The sequence below is a fragment of the Podarcis filfolensis genome, assembly GCF_964270895.1.
Source record: "Podarcis filfolensis genome assembly, chromosome: 15".
NCBI lineage: Eukaryota > Metazoa > Chordata > Lepidosauria > Squamata > Lacertidae > Podarcis > Podarcis filfolensis.
In genome coordinates, this window is record NC_139618.1 from 22,246,771 (window position 1) to 22,264,101 (window position 17,331).

Here is a 17,331-nt window from a genome sequence, read left to right on the forward strand (position 1 = left end):
GGTGAGAGCTGGGAGGGTAAAATATATTTGTGAGAGAGGGCCTTTTATTATTCTGTCTCTTCTATATCTTTTCCTTTCCTTTCTTTTTTATTACTGTATTGGCCCGAATATAGGCCGCACCTGATTATAAGCTGTGCCTTTAAAATTCAATGGGGGGGGGAGAGAGAGAGAGAGAAAAGGCGATACCTTAACATAAGCTGCTCCCTTAAAATTCCACAGGCACTCACACCCATTCCGTTTTACCATATGTCTGTTTCAGCAGAGATATCATAGAAGCCAATTTCTGTAAGGTCGTGAATTTAAGCTGCACTTTAACTTTTCACGGTCAGAATTGGGGGGGAGGATTGAGGCTTATATTCAGGCCAATACGGTATTCTTTGTGTAAATTAGCTTGTCTTTTATTGTATTGTGGAAAGTGTTAATAAATTTTTTATTTTTAAAAAAGAAAAAAAAGGTGCATGGGAGTGAAGCCATTGTTATGAAAAGCAGCAAAGGGTTTGAAACATCTCTTCAAACCTTCTCTTTGAATTGCAGCCATCCCTTACAGGGGGGATAAGGGATATGTGGCACATGATCTGATTTCATACTGGGGAAGAGGGATGAACCCGTAGGCAAAGAAGGCCAGGAGAAATGGAGAAAGAAGGCTGAAATGGAGGGAAGGAATAACGGAAGAAATTTGGGGCAGGGGGATCTCGCAAGTTCAGACTTGCTGCAAGAGCAATCTGTCCTTCCCTGGGGCAGGGAAGAAGATGGAGAGAAAAAGGGAGAGAATTAGAAAGGAAAGGGGTGATGCCCCCCACTTTTGACTCTGCCCACAACTGGTTTAAACCCACCCACCAGCAACATGCGGCCCCCAAAAGATTATTCCTGCAATAATGCGGCCCTTGACAGCAAAAGGATTTCCCTCCCACATGTCAATACCTTAATGGGGTGCCTCGTCACAAACTGGGCTGCTTGCATTGGCTTGCGGTTAAAGGATACCCAAAGCTGAACGGATGGCTGCTGCGTCCCTAAAAGATGCTAAGAAGAAAAGGGGTTGGGGGGGGGAGAAATCAAAGTAGTAAGTACCTCATTAATCTTAAGTTTGTTATTGTTTACAAAAGAAGGCTTTAAGACAGTGTTTCCCAAACTTGGGTCTCCAGTCGCTTTTGGACTACAATTCCCATCATCCCCGACCACTGGTCTTGCTAGCTAGGGATGATGGGAGTTGTAGTCCAAAAACAGCTGGAGACCCAAGTTTGGGAAACACTGCTTTAGGATTTAAGGCAAACTCGGCCCTCCATCATCCCTAGCTAACAGGACCAGTAGTCAGGGATGATGGGAGTTGTAGTCCCAAAACATCTGGTGTGCCAAGTTTGCCTGTGCCTGATTTAAGAGCTTGTACAAATAAACAAAGCCACGCAACGAAGGCACAGCTTCCCACACTGACCTGCTGCCCATTTGCACATTTTGGTGACAGTTCCCAAAACGAAGATAGATTTAGCAACGGAATAAAAGATTTAGCAAGGGAATAAAATGGCAAGGGAAGTCATAGGGTTTCTTTCCTGAATGGTGTTACCCATTTCCAACCCTTAACTTCATGGAAAGTGCTACTTGCTTGCTCACCTATGGTGAACCTAAAAAAAGTCAGATGACCAGACAAGGGAGCCATTGTAAACTGGAAGAGAGTTGGCTCTTCTGAATCTTTCTCTTTCAGGATTTCAATGTCACAAAGCAAAGGACGTATGCAATGACCTCCATCCCGATCCATGTTTCCATTCTGCTGCAGTTCAGTTTCCGGCAAAAATTACATTATTCAGCTTGCTCTCCACTGTGGCGGAATTTGACATATTTAATTACGTTGTTAAATCACATTATTAATTATAATCCTGCTGCCTTACTCCACACCGTTCATTTCAATAATAATAAAAATTATTATTATTATTATTATTATTATTATTATTATTATTATTATTATTATTATTAATATCCCGCCCATCTGGCTGGGTTTCCCCAGCCACTCCGGGCGGCTTCCAACAAAACACTAAAATACAATAACCTATTAAACATTAAAAGCTTCCCTAAACAGGGCTGCCTGCAGATGTCTTCTAAAAGTTTGGTAGTTATTTTTCTCTTTGACATCTGGTAGGAGGGCGTTCCACAGGGCGGGTGCCATTACCAAGAAGGCCCTCTGCCTGGTTCCCTGTAACTTGGCTTCTCGCAGCGAGGGAACCGCCAGAAGGCCCTCAGCGCTGGACCTCAGTGTCCGGGCTGAACGATGGAGGTGGAGACGCTCCTTCAGGTATACTGGACTGAGGCCGTTTCAATGCAAAGGAAGGGCAATGCAAATTGAGGGTGGGTGGAAGGTTCATATGCAGACATTAGCATTTGCAGACTTGAGACGAATGAGCAAACATTCACCATGTCTGCCACCACTGGGATTCTCCAATATCCCTAGCTACAAGTAACTAATGTAGGCACATCTGGATTGAAGCACTAGCGGGGGGAAAGGAACCATGTTGGGTTGTATCTAGCCAAGTTATTTTTACAGGTATGCACACACCACAGTTTTCTGGGTTTTATTATTATTTTAATTGCCCTCTTCCCTGGGAGTCTGCCAGGAACCACTTTCCCTCTCCAAACTCGCTATGACTCAAACCCACAATGGGATGGATTACATGACGATGGTTCTGGGATTCCCACCTATGCCAACATTCACATAGCTGCTGGTTCAAGCCATTAAGTGGCGTTGCAATGTTTTAACTAGCCCATAAAGGTAAAGGGACCCCTGACCATTAGGTCCAGTCGTGGCTGACTCTGGGGTTGCAGTGCTCATCTCGCTTTATTGGCCAAGGGAGCCGGCGTACAGCTTCCGGGTCATGTGGCCAGCATGACTAAGCCGCTTCTGGCGAACCAGAGCAGGGCACGGAAACGCCATTTACCTTCCCGCCGGAGCGGTACCTATTTATCTACTTGCACTTTGACGTGCTTTCGAACTGCTAGGTTGGCAGGAGCAGGGACCGAGCAACAGGAGCTCACCCTGTCGTGGGGATTCGAACCGCCAACCTTCTGATCAGCAAGTCCTAGGCTCTGTGTTTTAACCCACAGCGCCACCCACATCCCCAACTAGCCCATAGGGCTGCACTTTTAACTGCCCGAAGAGTGGGACGGAAGTGAGGCGGAAAGTGATTTTCATCATTTTGTACCATGGCCCATATATGAAGTTGCCCTATGTCAATTCAAACCATCCAGCTCAGGGGTGGGGGAGCCTGTGACTCTCAATGTGATGTTGGACTCCAACTCCCATCAGCCCATGCCAGCATGGCCAATGAGGAAGGGATGATGGGAGTCGTAGTCCCAGAAGGTTACCAATCCCTACAAAGCAGAGAAGGTTTTCTCCCATCAGCCATCATTAGTTTTTGTTTTCAACTGGAGATGTCAGGGATCAAAAGTGGGCTACACTGCCTGCAGCGTCCACACCGGAAAATTCAGGGCAGGGGGAGCGAGGGAGTGCCAAAGCTTATTTCTAGGTCGGCAAGCTGCACCCCACATTAAGAGCTCTGAAACAAAAATAACATGACGTCCAGCAATGAGGGGGGCAAGCTCTACCTCTGAGCTACGGCTACTCTCCCAGATGTGAGCATACAACATGCCTTCTGGGGGCCGTGTGCAAAGGTGGGCAAGGCCAGGGGCAAAAGTGGGCGGAGCAACATACGAAAGCGTTGCCTGTATGCAGTCGGCTAGTTTCTACGCACGCTCAAACGCTCCTCTCCATCCTCTATCCAGACCATCAGGAGATATTATCAGGGCCTCGTTCTGCTTGACTAACATACTTTTCCTCGATAGTACTGCAAAAGCTCTTCTTCTCCCATGACACCCTGCCCATCCATTCCCCTCTCCCATTCCCACCTACATATGCCTATTACTTACAGGCATCTAAACTTCTCCTTCCCAGAGCCTCCGTGTTTCACACTGACCTAGATCTGCCTAAAGTACTAAAATCAAATAGAAGCAGGCTGGCATTTTTTTTACCCTGCTGTTGCATCCTGCATGCTCCTGAACCACAAACTCAGGCTCGTTCTGCTATTTCTGCTCGCTCTCCCTACAAAGAGGTCAGGGAAATGAACATGCTCCCCACTTTATCCACACAACAGCCCTGTGAGGTAGGTTAGAAGCTCACCAAGCTGAGGCGTGGATTTGAAAAACAAGCCCCAGTCCAGCTTGCTAACCATTATACCCACATTGACTCTCACACAAGAGAATTGCAACTACATAATGTGCATTTTCTGGTCATAAAATGTGGCAGGCACAGGAGGAAGAGAGGCTTTTAACCCAAAAATTCTGGATTCCCTGTTTAAAACAGTCATCAATGGTTAATGTCCTTCTGAGTTAAATTTTGCATTTGGACCAAGATGCTCATTCATGGGGAACTTGACGCCCTCCAGATATTGGACTCCAACTCCCATCAGCCCCAGCTAGCATGGCCAATCCTCCAGGATGATGGGAGTTGTAGTCTGGAGGGCCAAAGATTCCCTATCTGTGGTCTATATTGACAAACCTCCGGGTTATTTTAATCTTCCCTAAGCAGAAAAGTATTGCAGCACATACAGGCTGCCTGCCAGACCCCCATGAAGGGATAATAAATTTGGATCACAAACACAAGTCAAAGGAGACTCTGATGCTTTCCTTTGAGGCTCGCAGCATGTTCCCCTCCTCTTCTTCTGTAGCTAACGCAGAAAGGTTTTTGGAGCATTGTTTTGGGACAGTGGTGGATGCTCAAAAATCTGGTTCTGCTTCTTTGACATCTATGCACTGTGCTGCTTTATAAATTTGGGTTGTGCTTTTCTTTTAAGCTGCTCCCTCCACAGCAGGGACAGGAAACTTTTTTTGGGTCTGAGGGCCACATTCCTTTCTGGGCAATCCTCTGAGGGCCACTTGCCAGTAGTAAAGGTAAAGGGACCCCTGACCATTAGGTCCAGTCGTGACCGACTCTGGGGTTGCGGCGCTCATCTCGCTTTATTGGCCGAGGGAGCCGGCGTACACCTTCCGGGTCATGTGCCCAGCATGACTAAGCCGCTTAGGGCAAACCAGAGCAGCGCACGGAAACGGCGGAGCATTTCCCGCCAGAGCGGTACCTATTTATCAACTTGCACTTTGACGTGCTTCCGAACTGCTAGGTTGGCAGGAGCTGGGACCGAGCAACGGGAGTTCACCCCGTCGCAGGGATTCGAACCACCGACCTTCTGATCTGATTCTGATTCAAACCGCTGACCTTCTGCCAGTAGTGGGCGTGCCCAAAGGAAAAAGTGGGTGGAGCAACAACCCTTCTCTACCCTTCATCCAGGGAAGAAAGAGGCACGATCTGGCTAAGCAAAAACACTGACCTAGTGAAAGAGGAGCAGGGTTTGCATGGCCTGGGAAGAATGCCAGGGGCCAAACAGAGAGGCTTTGAGGGCTGTGTTCAGAGTTCCAGGCCTGAGGTTCCCAACTCCTGCGCTATAGATCGTCAACTTAATGCTCCTTACCACAGATTTTGTTGCAAACAGATACTTTTCCCTGAGCTGGAAGTCTTCAACCTCCTCGAGCAGAATCTCTTTGTTTTCTCTGGTTTGAAAGAAATCGGTGCTGCGGAGGATTGTGGAGGCCCGGGTAGGCTCATGGCGCTCGATGTAAACTGTGTAGGGTTTGTCATACGGTTCAACACCCCTTGTAGCAAAAAGACAAGAAAAGAAGCCATCTTTTCTATGTATACCATTATTGTTGCATTACCTTTATATCCCCACCTTTTCGTCTGTTCTAAAACTACTGCTCGTCATTTTCATTACTCTACTTAATGGGCAATAGGGGCTATCTTCTCCTAGACAGTTTGGTGCAACCTGCAGTGGCTTTTGAAAACCTCAGCTGCTCAAAATTTCATCGTTTACGTTTCTAATCCGCAAATCCATGAAACACCAGACAGCGTGCAGCCTGACAGGTGTTTAGACCTGATCAGTAATCTGTTTGGGAGATAGACCTGTATAATAAACACTTCTAAATACAGTGGTGCCTCTGGTTATGAACGTTTCAGGTAACGAGCTCCGCTAACCCGGAAGTAGCTGCTCCTGGCTGCGAACTTTGCCCCAGGATACGAACGGAAATTGCACACCGGAGGCGCATGCACAGCGAGAGGCCCCATTAGCGAAAGCGTGCCTCAGGATAAGAACGGTTTCAGCTTAAGAACGGGCCTCTGGAATGAAGTTCGTAACCAGAGGTACCACTGTACAGTTTCTAGCCCTCACTGGTGCAGAAAAAGGAAAAAAACCTCACATTGCCTTGGTTTCAGATTTCAAAAATGCTAAGAAACACAATGGCTGCACCTCCAAAGTGAAAGCCAAGCATTGCTGCTCATTGACTTTTCTCCTGTAGTCAAGACTTAGTGCATAAGAACAGCACAGCTGCATCAGAACAAAAGGCCCTACTCTCCCATTATTGTGTTTCCAATAGTGATCAGCCAGATGCCTCTAGGAAATTCATAAACCAGGCACAAAGGCAACCTCATGCACACCTGAAAGAAACATTTAGAGTACTCCTGTCCCTGATGATCCATGCAAGGAACTTTTTATTTTTTCTAAGGAAGGACACACTCCACCTTCATCCTGGAGTAGCAGAGCCCAGGATTCAAGCCCCTTGCTCAGAAAGAGGTGTAGATGACATTGCAATGGATGGGGAGGAAGAAGAGGCTCCTGAGAAGCCTGCAAAGTGTTATGTACTGAGTTGAATAGGATCCAAACTGCAGCAGTCTGATTGGTCCTAGAACAATAGGATCCAAAAGGCAGCAGTCTGATTGGTCCTAGAACAATAGGATTCAGAATGCAGCAGTCTGATTGGTCCTAGAACAATGCAGCAGTATGATTGGTTGGCAGGAACCACCCAATCATGCTCCAGATAGAAGTGAATCCACAACCTGATTGGCTTACAGTAGAATTCCGGAATTAGCCAATCATGTGCAGCCCATTGTGTAAATAATGTCAATAAAGCAGATACCTTGAGGGGACTTTCATTCATTCCTCCTCACCACTATGAGCTGAATAAAGAGCATGAAATCACTTTGCGACTCTGAGTATATTTCACAAAGAATTCCACAACTTACCAGGAAAACGATTTCACGTGCTCCTGAATCATTATCCACGTCTGCCCAAAATCATCCGACTTCCAGAGCTGCAAGAAATTAGAACATGGAGAAATATGTTTGGATTCTGGTGGACCGGCCAAACCCAGATGGCCAGGGAATGCATGGATCAGGGTGGATCCTGGATGCTGTGCATTAAGCTGTCTCAGGCTGCCAAAGGCTGGTGCTGAGAGAAAGAAATATGCGACGATGGCTTCAGGAAGGAGTTAAAAGTGCATATGCTGCACCTTATACTTGGCTAGGGGACTGGCGGCCACAGCCATGTTCCCCCACATGAGCACACAGTGGTTAAGAAGACACGATATCCCCTCATCCATCCAATGAAACACTCTGGTTCAACTTACAATAAGCCTGCAAAGACCTTAGCACCACGAAGCAAGCCCAGTACAGTCACATCTGATGCAGGGGTTTGGTTCCAAGGGTTCTATGTGTACACGAAAATCAGGGCTACCCAAATCCTTGGAGCTGCCCCACAGGTAGCAAGTGAGGCAGGGGGAGAAAATCCCCTGTGCTCCCAGAGCTCCTTGCCCAGGTAGCAAGCCGGAGTGCTTAAAAGCCCTTTTTAGGCAGAGGGCCTTCTCGGTAGTGGCACCCGCCCTGTGGAACTCCCTTCCACCAGATGTCAAATAAAACAACTACCAGACTTTTAGACGACATCTGAAGGCAGCCCTGTTTAGGGAAGCTTTTAATGTTTGAGGCATTGTTGTATTTTAATATTTTGTTGGAAGCCACCCAGAGTGGCGGGGGAAACCCAGCCAGATGGGTGGGGTATAAATAATAAATCATTATTATTATTATTATTATTATTATTATTATTATTCCAAATAACCTGGCAGGGGGAAAAGGCCTTGCTTGAGAGGCAAGACCTGCTCAGTATGACGGCTCTGGAAGGCCGGGGATGCTTGTGGGAACTCCGGTGGCCCCGTGAAATCTCACGAAAGCTTCGCAGAGCCAGCATGCTCTTTTAACCCCAAGCAGATCTGGTGCAGAAAGAGCTTATGAGCAATTTCACCCTGCCAGTGAGTAGCAAGTGCCATGGCTGCTGAGATCAGGGCAAGCCGATGTCGGTGGAAAGGGAGGAATACAATGAGAGGAGAGCTCGCCAGCAAGGGAAAGGACCATGGAGAGGTTGCAAGCGATGCTTCCTTCTGGCTCTCTGCTGCTGGGAGCTGGGAGATATTTCTCCTCCCTTTTTTTCTTTTTAAGGGCAAGAAGTGTCGCTCTGGCTAACCGAGTCAAAGCGAGAAACCGTCTCCGAGCTTTTACCACCAACCCCAGGGCACTAACCGCCTTTCAGTTATGGTGAAGGAAACATCCAAACATTGAAAGCGGGAGCGGGGAAGCAAAACCACCCAAATGTGACCACACAAGACAAACACTGCTGTTCCTGCCAAGTACCAGGGCAGCGGAGTTAGGCTGTCTGGCGTCCCTCCACCTCCCGGGCTCCTGCCCATTTCGAGAGCCAGGCGTGAGAACAATGCAGAGCAGGCCTGGAGAGGAACAAAGGCAGGCTTCTTGCTGGGAAGTGGGAATCGTTGGCCTAATTTCTTCCTTCACCAGGCTCTGAACACAGTATGGTTGAGAAGAGCAGGGTTGCAGAAGGCCTCTTTTCCATAGAACTGAGAAGCTGTCAGACCACTGGCCTATCCAGCTCATTTTGGTATACACTGACTGGCAGCAGATCTCCAGAGTTTCAGGCAGGGGATACACCCCACCCCCAACAACAGGAGGTGTCAGGAGCTGAACCTGGAGCCTTCTACATGTAAAGCAGATGCTCTATCAAACATAGTGCCTGCCAGATGTTGTTGGACTCCAACTGCCACCATGCAACATGGCAGAGGATATGGGGTGGTGGGAGATGCCGCTCAAAATATCTAGAGGGCAGCAAGTTAAAATCATGGAATTGCAGAGCTGGAAGGGACCTCAAGGAACATCTAGTCCAACTCCCTGCAATGCAGGATCTTTTGCTCCTCGTGGGATGCATTTTAACCTGTATTTTAAATTGGGTTTTTTTCCTATTATGTTTTTACTGTAATTTTACTGGTGTTAGCCACCCTGAGCCCGGCTCTGGCCAGGGAGGGTGGGGTATAAATAAAATTATTATTATTATTATTATTATTATTATTATTATTATTATTATTATTATGGTTATTATTATTATGGTTATTATGGTTATTATTATTATCATCAGAGTTTTTAGGGGTTTTTGAATGTTTTATGTAGTTTTGTAGTAGTTTTTATGTAGTTTTATGTAGTTTTTCAATTTCATTGTTCTGCATGGGACAATGACAATAAAGATATCGTATATCGTATATTATTATTATTATTATTATTATTATTATTATTATTAGGCTCGAATCCACAGCCGTAAGATTAAGAGTCTCATGCTCTAAAAGACCTGGGTTCTGAACGGGGTTAACAACCTAAAACACAAAAGACAGACAAATGATCAAGAACATAAGACGAGCCCTGCTGGATCAGGCCAATGCTGTGTCTAGGCCAGTATCCTGGCTCACAGTGGCCAAGCAGTTGCCTATAGGAAGCCCACAAGCAAGACCTTAGTACAACAGCAGCACTCACCCCACCTGCAATTCCCAATAACTAGCATTCAGAAGTCTTACTGCCTCTGACTATGGAGACAGGGCATAGCCATCCTGCCTAGTAGCCACTGATAGCTGTATCCTCTGTGAATTCGTCCAGTTTCTCTTTTAAAGCCATCCAAGTTGGCGGCCGTCATTGCATCCAGTGGGAGGGAGTTCCACAGTTTAACTGCGCTCCGTGTGATCATCAAGGCACCTTCCCACACAGAGCATTTCGTTCGCAGGACACCCACTCCCACGCACAGAAAGAAAAGCAGAAATTGGGAGCCTTCGGCATGCGCATCCGTCAGTGATCTACTCGCCTGCTTGTTGGGATGGGTCTTGTCAAATCCCAAGATGAGGTTTGGGAGTCGACTGTGCAAAAGCAGATCTGCCGCTTTGAATGGAATTGAGAAGCCCTGGATGGTGTTGCAGAAGTCCGTGGTAAGCCAGAGGTACTGAGTGAAGGCATCAACGAATATGTACTGTAAAAGGAAAAGGAGGGAGGGGTAGGACAAAAAAATCAGTGGGTCTTCAAAAATCAGCACGCAGATCTTGGCAGAATTGTTTGGATGTGAAAGTTGCATACACACGCACACACAAACAAAAAACTGTACGCCACTTTTTGTTACGTTTTCACCAGTTTCTGTAGCCAGAATCCCTCACCGATGCAATAAATTATATTTAAAAACAGTGGTTCCAAATAAAAACATAAAAAATTCACCCACTGCCCTCTTGGTCCTACAAACTCATCCCCAGTGCCCCCTACCCTATTCAAAGCATTATTCAGAACAGCAGTTTGCACAACCCACTAAAGAAGATAATAGCACAATAAAATTCAAAACGTGCAATTTAGACCTTCACTTAGGATCGGATGGTTGGGGGGACGGGGGACGGAGACGGGCAGGTTATGGAGTTAAATGATAGACTAGGCCTCCCTCCTTCAGTGGTGGAGTTGACAAGCCTGGCAACTTCATTTCTGCAAGGCACCCATCAGCTTGGCTTGCAAAGCTAGTTTAGGATTCACATCTGTCACAGAAGACAACTGTGCAGCCTTTGCTTTTAAGGAGAGAATTTTTGTAACAAACAACGGAAGACTTTTGTTTTCTATTCTGCCCTCTCCCATCTCCCCACCGCAAAATAAGAAGCCACTCAGTCAGTTTTCTTGATCAAACACAATCTGTAATCCTCAGGAGACAAATATTTTCCCTCGGCTACACAAACCCGTTAGCTGTTAGGTAAACAGCTGTTTAGTTGCAGCAATTTCTACTGTTCTGCCTGAGCATGGCACACACTTAGACCTCTTGGTCTGCTCTGAAGGCACGGCAGAGACGCTACATCACTGACCAAAGCGGCAAAGCGAAGACTTCGCAGAGGTCAAAACAAGGAGCTGGGGGGGGGGTGTTTGAGTTTAATTGACATTTTCTACACAAACCGAGAAGCTCATCCAAGGATGGAACTAGACATTACAAAACAAACCTCACAGCCGCTGCCAAAAATGGAAACCACAAGTACAACTTCTCCTTCCATAACATCTACTTATCATAACAGGGCCACAGGGCCTCAAAGGCAGACTTCCAGGGGCCGTGTGCCTGGGGTGGGTGGAGCCAGAGGCAAAAGTGGGTGGAGCAACGGATGTGTCTCTTGCCTTTACCACATTCACACCACACATTCAACACACGACAAGCATGGCTTTCTCCCAAAGGATCCTGGGAGCTGTCGATTGTTCATGGTGCTCAGAGTTGTAAGGAGACCCCTTTTCCTCTCGCAGTGCTACAAGTTCCCAGAATTCCCTGGGAAGAAGGATTGTCAAACCACATTGAGCACCGCTCAGGAGATCCCCCAGTTAGGTGGGATCAACTATGTAACCAGCCCAGAAAAGAGAAAGAAGCAAAAGTCAAAGTGGGGCAAGGGAGAGAAAGAGCGAAATACTTGCATTAGATCTTTTTCAGGAAAAGATCCTACTCCAAAATATTTAGAACACCCTTATTTAAACCTAGGGGGTGTGCAGTTGAAATCCTTTGTTTACACATTCAAACAATTTCTAATTTCCTACCCTCTTGTTGTCGGCTGGGCTGTGGTAGAATTGAGCAATCACTGCTTGGCTGCTGTTCCCCGGGCCAAAATTGAATTTCTCCGATATCTTTTTAAAGGTTTTCCCGTAGTCATAAGAAATATAAACCTGGCAAGGAAAGATGCTAATGTTACAAACCGTACACACACAAAAAAAAGACCATTCCACCCCATCAAATCATGTGGTTCTTTTAAAAAAAAATTAAAAAACCAAGGAATTTGAGAATTATTTTTCTTTACCAGGACGAGAGGAAGGAGCGGCTATAGCACTGCACTGGGGGCTTCCTGGTGCAGAGCTATGGCAGCTGCCTCCTTGTATTAAGAATGGTGTCAACTGAGCATCCTCAGGCTTGCTCAGGAAACAGGACGGACTATTGCAGCTGCTCACCCTTAGCTACAACAAATGGAAGAGGGAGTAGGGAAGTGAGTTTGCAAATCAGGGAACAGGCTACCATACAACAACAATCACTTGTTCCTGAAGGGCCATAGCTCACTGGTAGTGAGTATCTGTTTTGCACGCAGGTTCCCGGTTCTATCCCCTGAATTTCTGGGTACGGCTGGGAATTATTCCCTGTCTGGAACTCTAGACAGCACCAAGCTAGATGGACCAGCTCAACAGACCAGCTTCCTCACTGTTCTTAAACAGTATTATTTTTGTCATATTTATACAGAGCCATTAATGCATGTCAACTTATACAGAATAATGTAAGCGAACAAAAGGCAGGTCTCTGCCCTTGTGGAGTTTTCCAACAACAGAGAGGTAAAGTTAAGGTAAAGGGACCCCTGACTGTTAGGTCCAGTCGCAGACGACTCTGGGGTTGTGGCGCTCATCTCGCTTTATTGGCCGAGGGAGCCGGCGTACAGCTTCCGGGTCATGTGGCCAGCATGACTAAGCCGCTTCTGGCAAACCAGAGCAACACACCGAAACGCCGTTTACCTTCCCGCTGGAGCGGTTCCTATTTATCTACTTGCACTTTGACGTGCTTTCGAACTGCTAGGTTGGCAGGAGCTGGGACTGAGCAACGGGAGCTTACCCCGTCGCAGGGATTCGAACCGCCGACCTTCTGATCGGCAAGTCCTAGGCTCTGTGGTTTAGACCACAGTGCCATCCACGTCCCTTCCAACAACAGAGAAGGTGAGGGCAAATGTCATGTCTCTGGAACCTTTACTATTTGTTATACTGAGCTGATAAATCATAATTACTTTGAAATTTGACCTTCTGGTTTCATTAAAGATTTCCAACTCCTCCCTGCCCACTCCCAGCTCCAAAACGAATGGTGTTGTGCAATCTATAGGGATGGGTCCTATAAAGAGGTCCTCTCGCCGTTACCTCCCTCTGATTCCGTATCATATCCTATCCTATTCCACAATGCAACAGTGTGCTAAATAGGTGAGGGGAGATGGTGGCAGAGGAAGAAGCTCAGTGGGAATGGAATCATTTTCCCAGGAGGAGTAATATTTAATGACAGCTTTTTCTAGTAAGTTGCTGATAACTCCAGTATCCTTGCAACCCCCTGTGCAGTAGCATCCTTTTCAAAAGACAATTGGAGCCATTTTTTCACTCATTTGTAAATGCCAAAGGAAGAAGCAATTGTTTCCTTGTTTTATTCATTTGCAGATTTATAAACCTCTTCATGCCAAAAGTGGTGTACAACAAGGCAGCTTACAATAAACTAAATACAACTGAGCCATGTCTACAACAAGTACAAGTTAATATTCCCTAAAATGATTGGGGCATACTTTGGGGGAAGCCTGAAACGGCTTCGATAGCTGCCTACTTATCAAGGCCTATTTTATTATTTCATCTCATTTCCATACTGTTTAATTGTTAAAAAAAAAGAACCTCTAAAGTGGTTTACATAAAGTATGCATTAAAATTACTAATAAGAGTCAGAACTTAAAAGCAATGACCCCAGAGTGAGGGGATCACAATATAAATTAAATCCATAGTTTAAAAGATATGCTATAAAATAAAATTACACGTAAAAATACATGTCAGCTTTACATAACTGGCTATACTTGCCTACATGAAGAAGATTTTAGCAGGGTGCCAAAAACAGTACGAAACAGAAATTAGGCACTCGTTGGAAACTGATTTGAGGGCTGGAGCATTAATCCATGCAAAGCAACTAACTGTGTCGAAGTTTGGTTATCTGTGTTATTTTCAACCTTAAACTTATTTAAAAACAACAAACACACACAGAGACATAATTACTTACATCACTTAACTTGGGGCCTAGGAAGGCTAAGCTATCACGGGCCAAAGCAACGATGACATTGCTCTTCTCTCCAGCCCAGTGAACGACCATCTGGTTGTGGGAATCATTCAGACTGACCTGGGGAAGAAGAAGGAAGGAAGGAAGGAAGGAAGGAAGGAAGGAAGGAAGGAAGGAAGGAAGGAAGAAAGAAAGAAAGAAAGAAAGAAAGAAAGAAAGAAAGAAAGAAAGAGTCTTGTTAAAAGAGCGTCCAGTGTGAGTTTCATCACATTACAGCTGCATTCAGACTGCATTTTATCCCATTTTCATGACATTTCCTTACCTGTTCTTCACATTTTATGTGATCTTTCGCCTGATGTGAAAGCCACTTCCAGAAATCTGGAGGAATCTAGCAAAGGTTTGGCCCTCAGTTTGGTTTTGTTTCGGGGGGGGGGGGGGATCTGTTTGCAACCTTGTTAACCCTGAAAATCTCTGGAGGCTGACATAATTTGAGGCAACATACCAACATACAGTTCTTTCCCACCCTTCAAATTTCAGCACAGTCTGCCAGTGTATTGATCAAAAAGCCACAATTCATAATCATAATCCTCACTAGCAAACAGGTTTAGGGGTTACGATTTCTCTGTAAAAGATTAAAACCAGCACTCTTAATTGAACCCAGAAACAAACTGGGAGTCAGGGAAACTAAAACCAGCATTTGAAAATAGTCGTTGTGGCTTCCAAACGGTCTTCTAGGGCAGCTCCAAGCAGAGGGTATTACAGCAGTCCAAGTCGAGGCTAAATCAAGGCGTGTACAACAGCGATGAGAACTTTTTTCGCCCAAGAAAGTGTGCAGCCTACACTGTTCGTCGAAAAATAATCTGATGCGCAAAAGGAGGGCAGGGGTTCATTACCAGGCAATTTCCCCACAAACTTTCTCGTTTCCCAGGATTAAAAAAGAAAACAGAATAACATGCCTGCTCTATTATCACTTCACTTCCTCAGGTCTCTGGCTCCTGGCCATCCCTTTCCCACTATTTATTCATCAAGGCAACTGCATCAGGAGACAGGGATTGTCTCCCACGAGGCAACTGCAAACCTGTTTGTTACATCATGTGGAAGGTGATGCTAAGAGAAGGCACTCTCGAGACAATGGGCTGCAGTCGACGAGCTCACCTCCCCTGAAGGACCGCGCATTTCCAACCCTGCTTTTGCTAGAAGGCTTCCACTTAACGATTTAATTCCTTTTTCATTAAAAACCCGCAGCTGAACCACCTACGCTCTTCAGAAGTGGTACTGAGCAGAGCTCAAGTATTAATGCATGTTAAACACTCCAAACATTATGAACGATATCAAAGCCAAAAACCTCTTTTCAAGGAAGAGCTGAGCTGCCGCTCAACGGTTGTGAGAACAAGCCCATAGGGGATGCTCTTGCCTCTCTGGGTTACGTCAAGACAAGCAAACCTCGCCGAGGGTCTTTTGATGCTCGGCCTTGATCTCATCAGAAAGCTTTGCAATCAAGGCGTAATGAGAACTGGAGTTGTGGTTCAAGCGGAGCTTTTGAGTTCCGAGCCTTATGACAAATGAAAAAATGAACACATCGCTATGTCTGGATGGTATCCACCTGAGAGCTCTTAAAAAAACCAAAAAGACCTCAAATTAGATATTGCTAATCTTCTCACATAAATACGTAACTTCTCCAAAGATGGGCTGCTGTACCCAAAGTCTGGGAAACGACCGGTGTAACCATATCTCTAAGATCCAGGACAGTAGGAGCCCATACAGTCGTACCCTGGGTTAAAGTTGCTTCAGGTTGAGCGTTTTCGGGTTGCACTCCGCGGCGACCTGGAAGTAACGGAACACGTTACTTCCGGGTTTCGCCGCTCGCGCATGCGCAAATGCTCAAAATGACGTCACGCGCGTGCGTAGAAGCGGCGAATTGCGACCCGCAGACGCAGGTTGCATTCTCTTCAGGATGTGAATGGGGCTCCGGAACGGATCCCGTTCGTATCCAGAGGTACCACTGTACTGTCCCACACAAGTTGATGGGAAGTTTTAAAGATAAAATTGCCAAGCGCATCTTATTTCTTTATTTGTAGAGGTATTTCTATCCTATGAAATACCTATGCGCTAGAACATGGGTCAGCAAACTAAGGCCCGGGGACTGGATCCGGCCCAATTGCCTTATGGATCCGGCCCACGGACGGTCCGGGAATTGCCGAATGGATTGATGTGGGGATTCTGATTGTTCGGGCTGCGCCATTCCCCCCCCCCACACACACACACACCGTGGCGGCGCCTCCTCCCTTCCTCCTCCTGGCTTCTCCCCGCCCTGCCTAGAGGAGGAAGGGGGGCTGGGCTTTGTTGAGCCGTGATTGGCTGAGCACCATTTTAAGCAGCCCCTCTCCGGAGCCAGCCCTTTCAGGCCGCTCATCATCCCTCCGCCGCCGCCACCCCCTGCCACTCACAAGGCACAGGTAAGCAGCCACTGGGGCTCGTCCGGTGCTGTGGAGAAGGGAGGGAAGAGTTGTGGGGGTCTTCAAAATATAGTCCAGCCCCCAACAAGGTCTGAGGGACAGTGGACCGGCCCCCTGCGGAAAACGTTTGCTGACCCCTGCACTAGAAGTTAGAATCAGCATGGCTTCTGCAAAGGGAAGTCTTGCAACCGGAGTGTCAGTAAACATGTAGACTTGGGTGATGCAGTACTGAGAATTTTCAAAATCCTTTTGACGTCACTCACCTGGGGCTCCTGAGTAATCTAGTAAACTAGAATTTTAATTAAACTGTAAACCACCCTGTGATCTTTGGATGAGGGGTGGGATAGAATTATTATTATTATTATTATTATTATTATTATTATTATTATTATTATTATTATTATTCTGCATTGTCTAAATAATGTCTTCCTTTGGTCCTGAATCTACTAATGGTCTGTTTCACTCTCTTAACTAGAAAGCCTGGCTCCCCACCACAACAGCTGCCTATATATCCCACTATTTTAGTACATCCACCAAACACACACACATACACACCAAAAAAAACCCCACCATCCATGTGCATTGCTGCCTCTTGATCTGACCCATGGCAGGGTTGTTTAAACACAGCAAATGTCAAGACCAATCATTATTTTGCTGCTTCAAGGCCTTGGCCAAGATGTCTCTTGAGGCGTCTTCCAACTTGATGATTCTACACTTCTAATTTATTTATGAAGATGCCTGTCTGCCATTTAAAGGAAGAAAAAGAAAAAATTATGGGCAAGCTCTTATGTTGGATGGGGGGAGAGGGAGAATCTGTGTGCATAGGCTCAGTTGGACTCATTCTGTCTGTTGCTTGTGTC

General features: G+C 46.2%; 1 protein-coding gene across 1 annotated transcript in view; it reads right to left on the reverse strand.

Annotated features, from left to right (window-relative positions):
* The window catches only part of SORL1 (sortilin related receptor 1), a 115,250-nt gene that overhangs the window by 75,131 nt on the left and 22,788 nt on the right, over positions 1 to 17,331 (reverse strand). Inside the window, exons 2-7 of the mRNA XM_083588249.1 lie at positions 14,019 to 14,135; positions 11,783 to 11,908; positions 10,050 to 10,211; positions 7,109 to 7,176; positions 5,505 to 5,685; positions 922 to 1,020 (exon numbers count right to left, since the gene is read on the reverse strand). Of these exons, the coding sequence (XP_083444375.1) occupies positions 922 to 1,020; positions 5,505 to 5,685; positions 7,109 to 7,176; positions 10,050 to 10,211; positions 11,783 to 11,908; positions 14,019 to 14,135 (753 nt within the window). The remainder of the gene's footprint in view (positions 1 to 921; positions 1,021 to 5,504; positions 5,686 to 7,108; positions 7,177 to 10,049; positions 10,212 to 11,782; positions 11,909 to 14,018; positions 14,136 to 17,331) is intronic.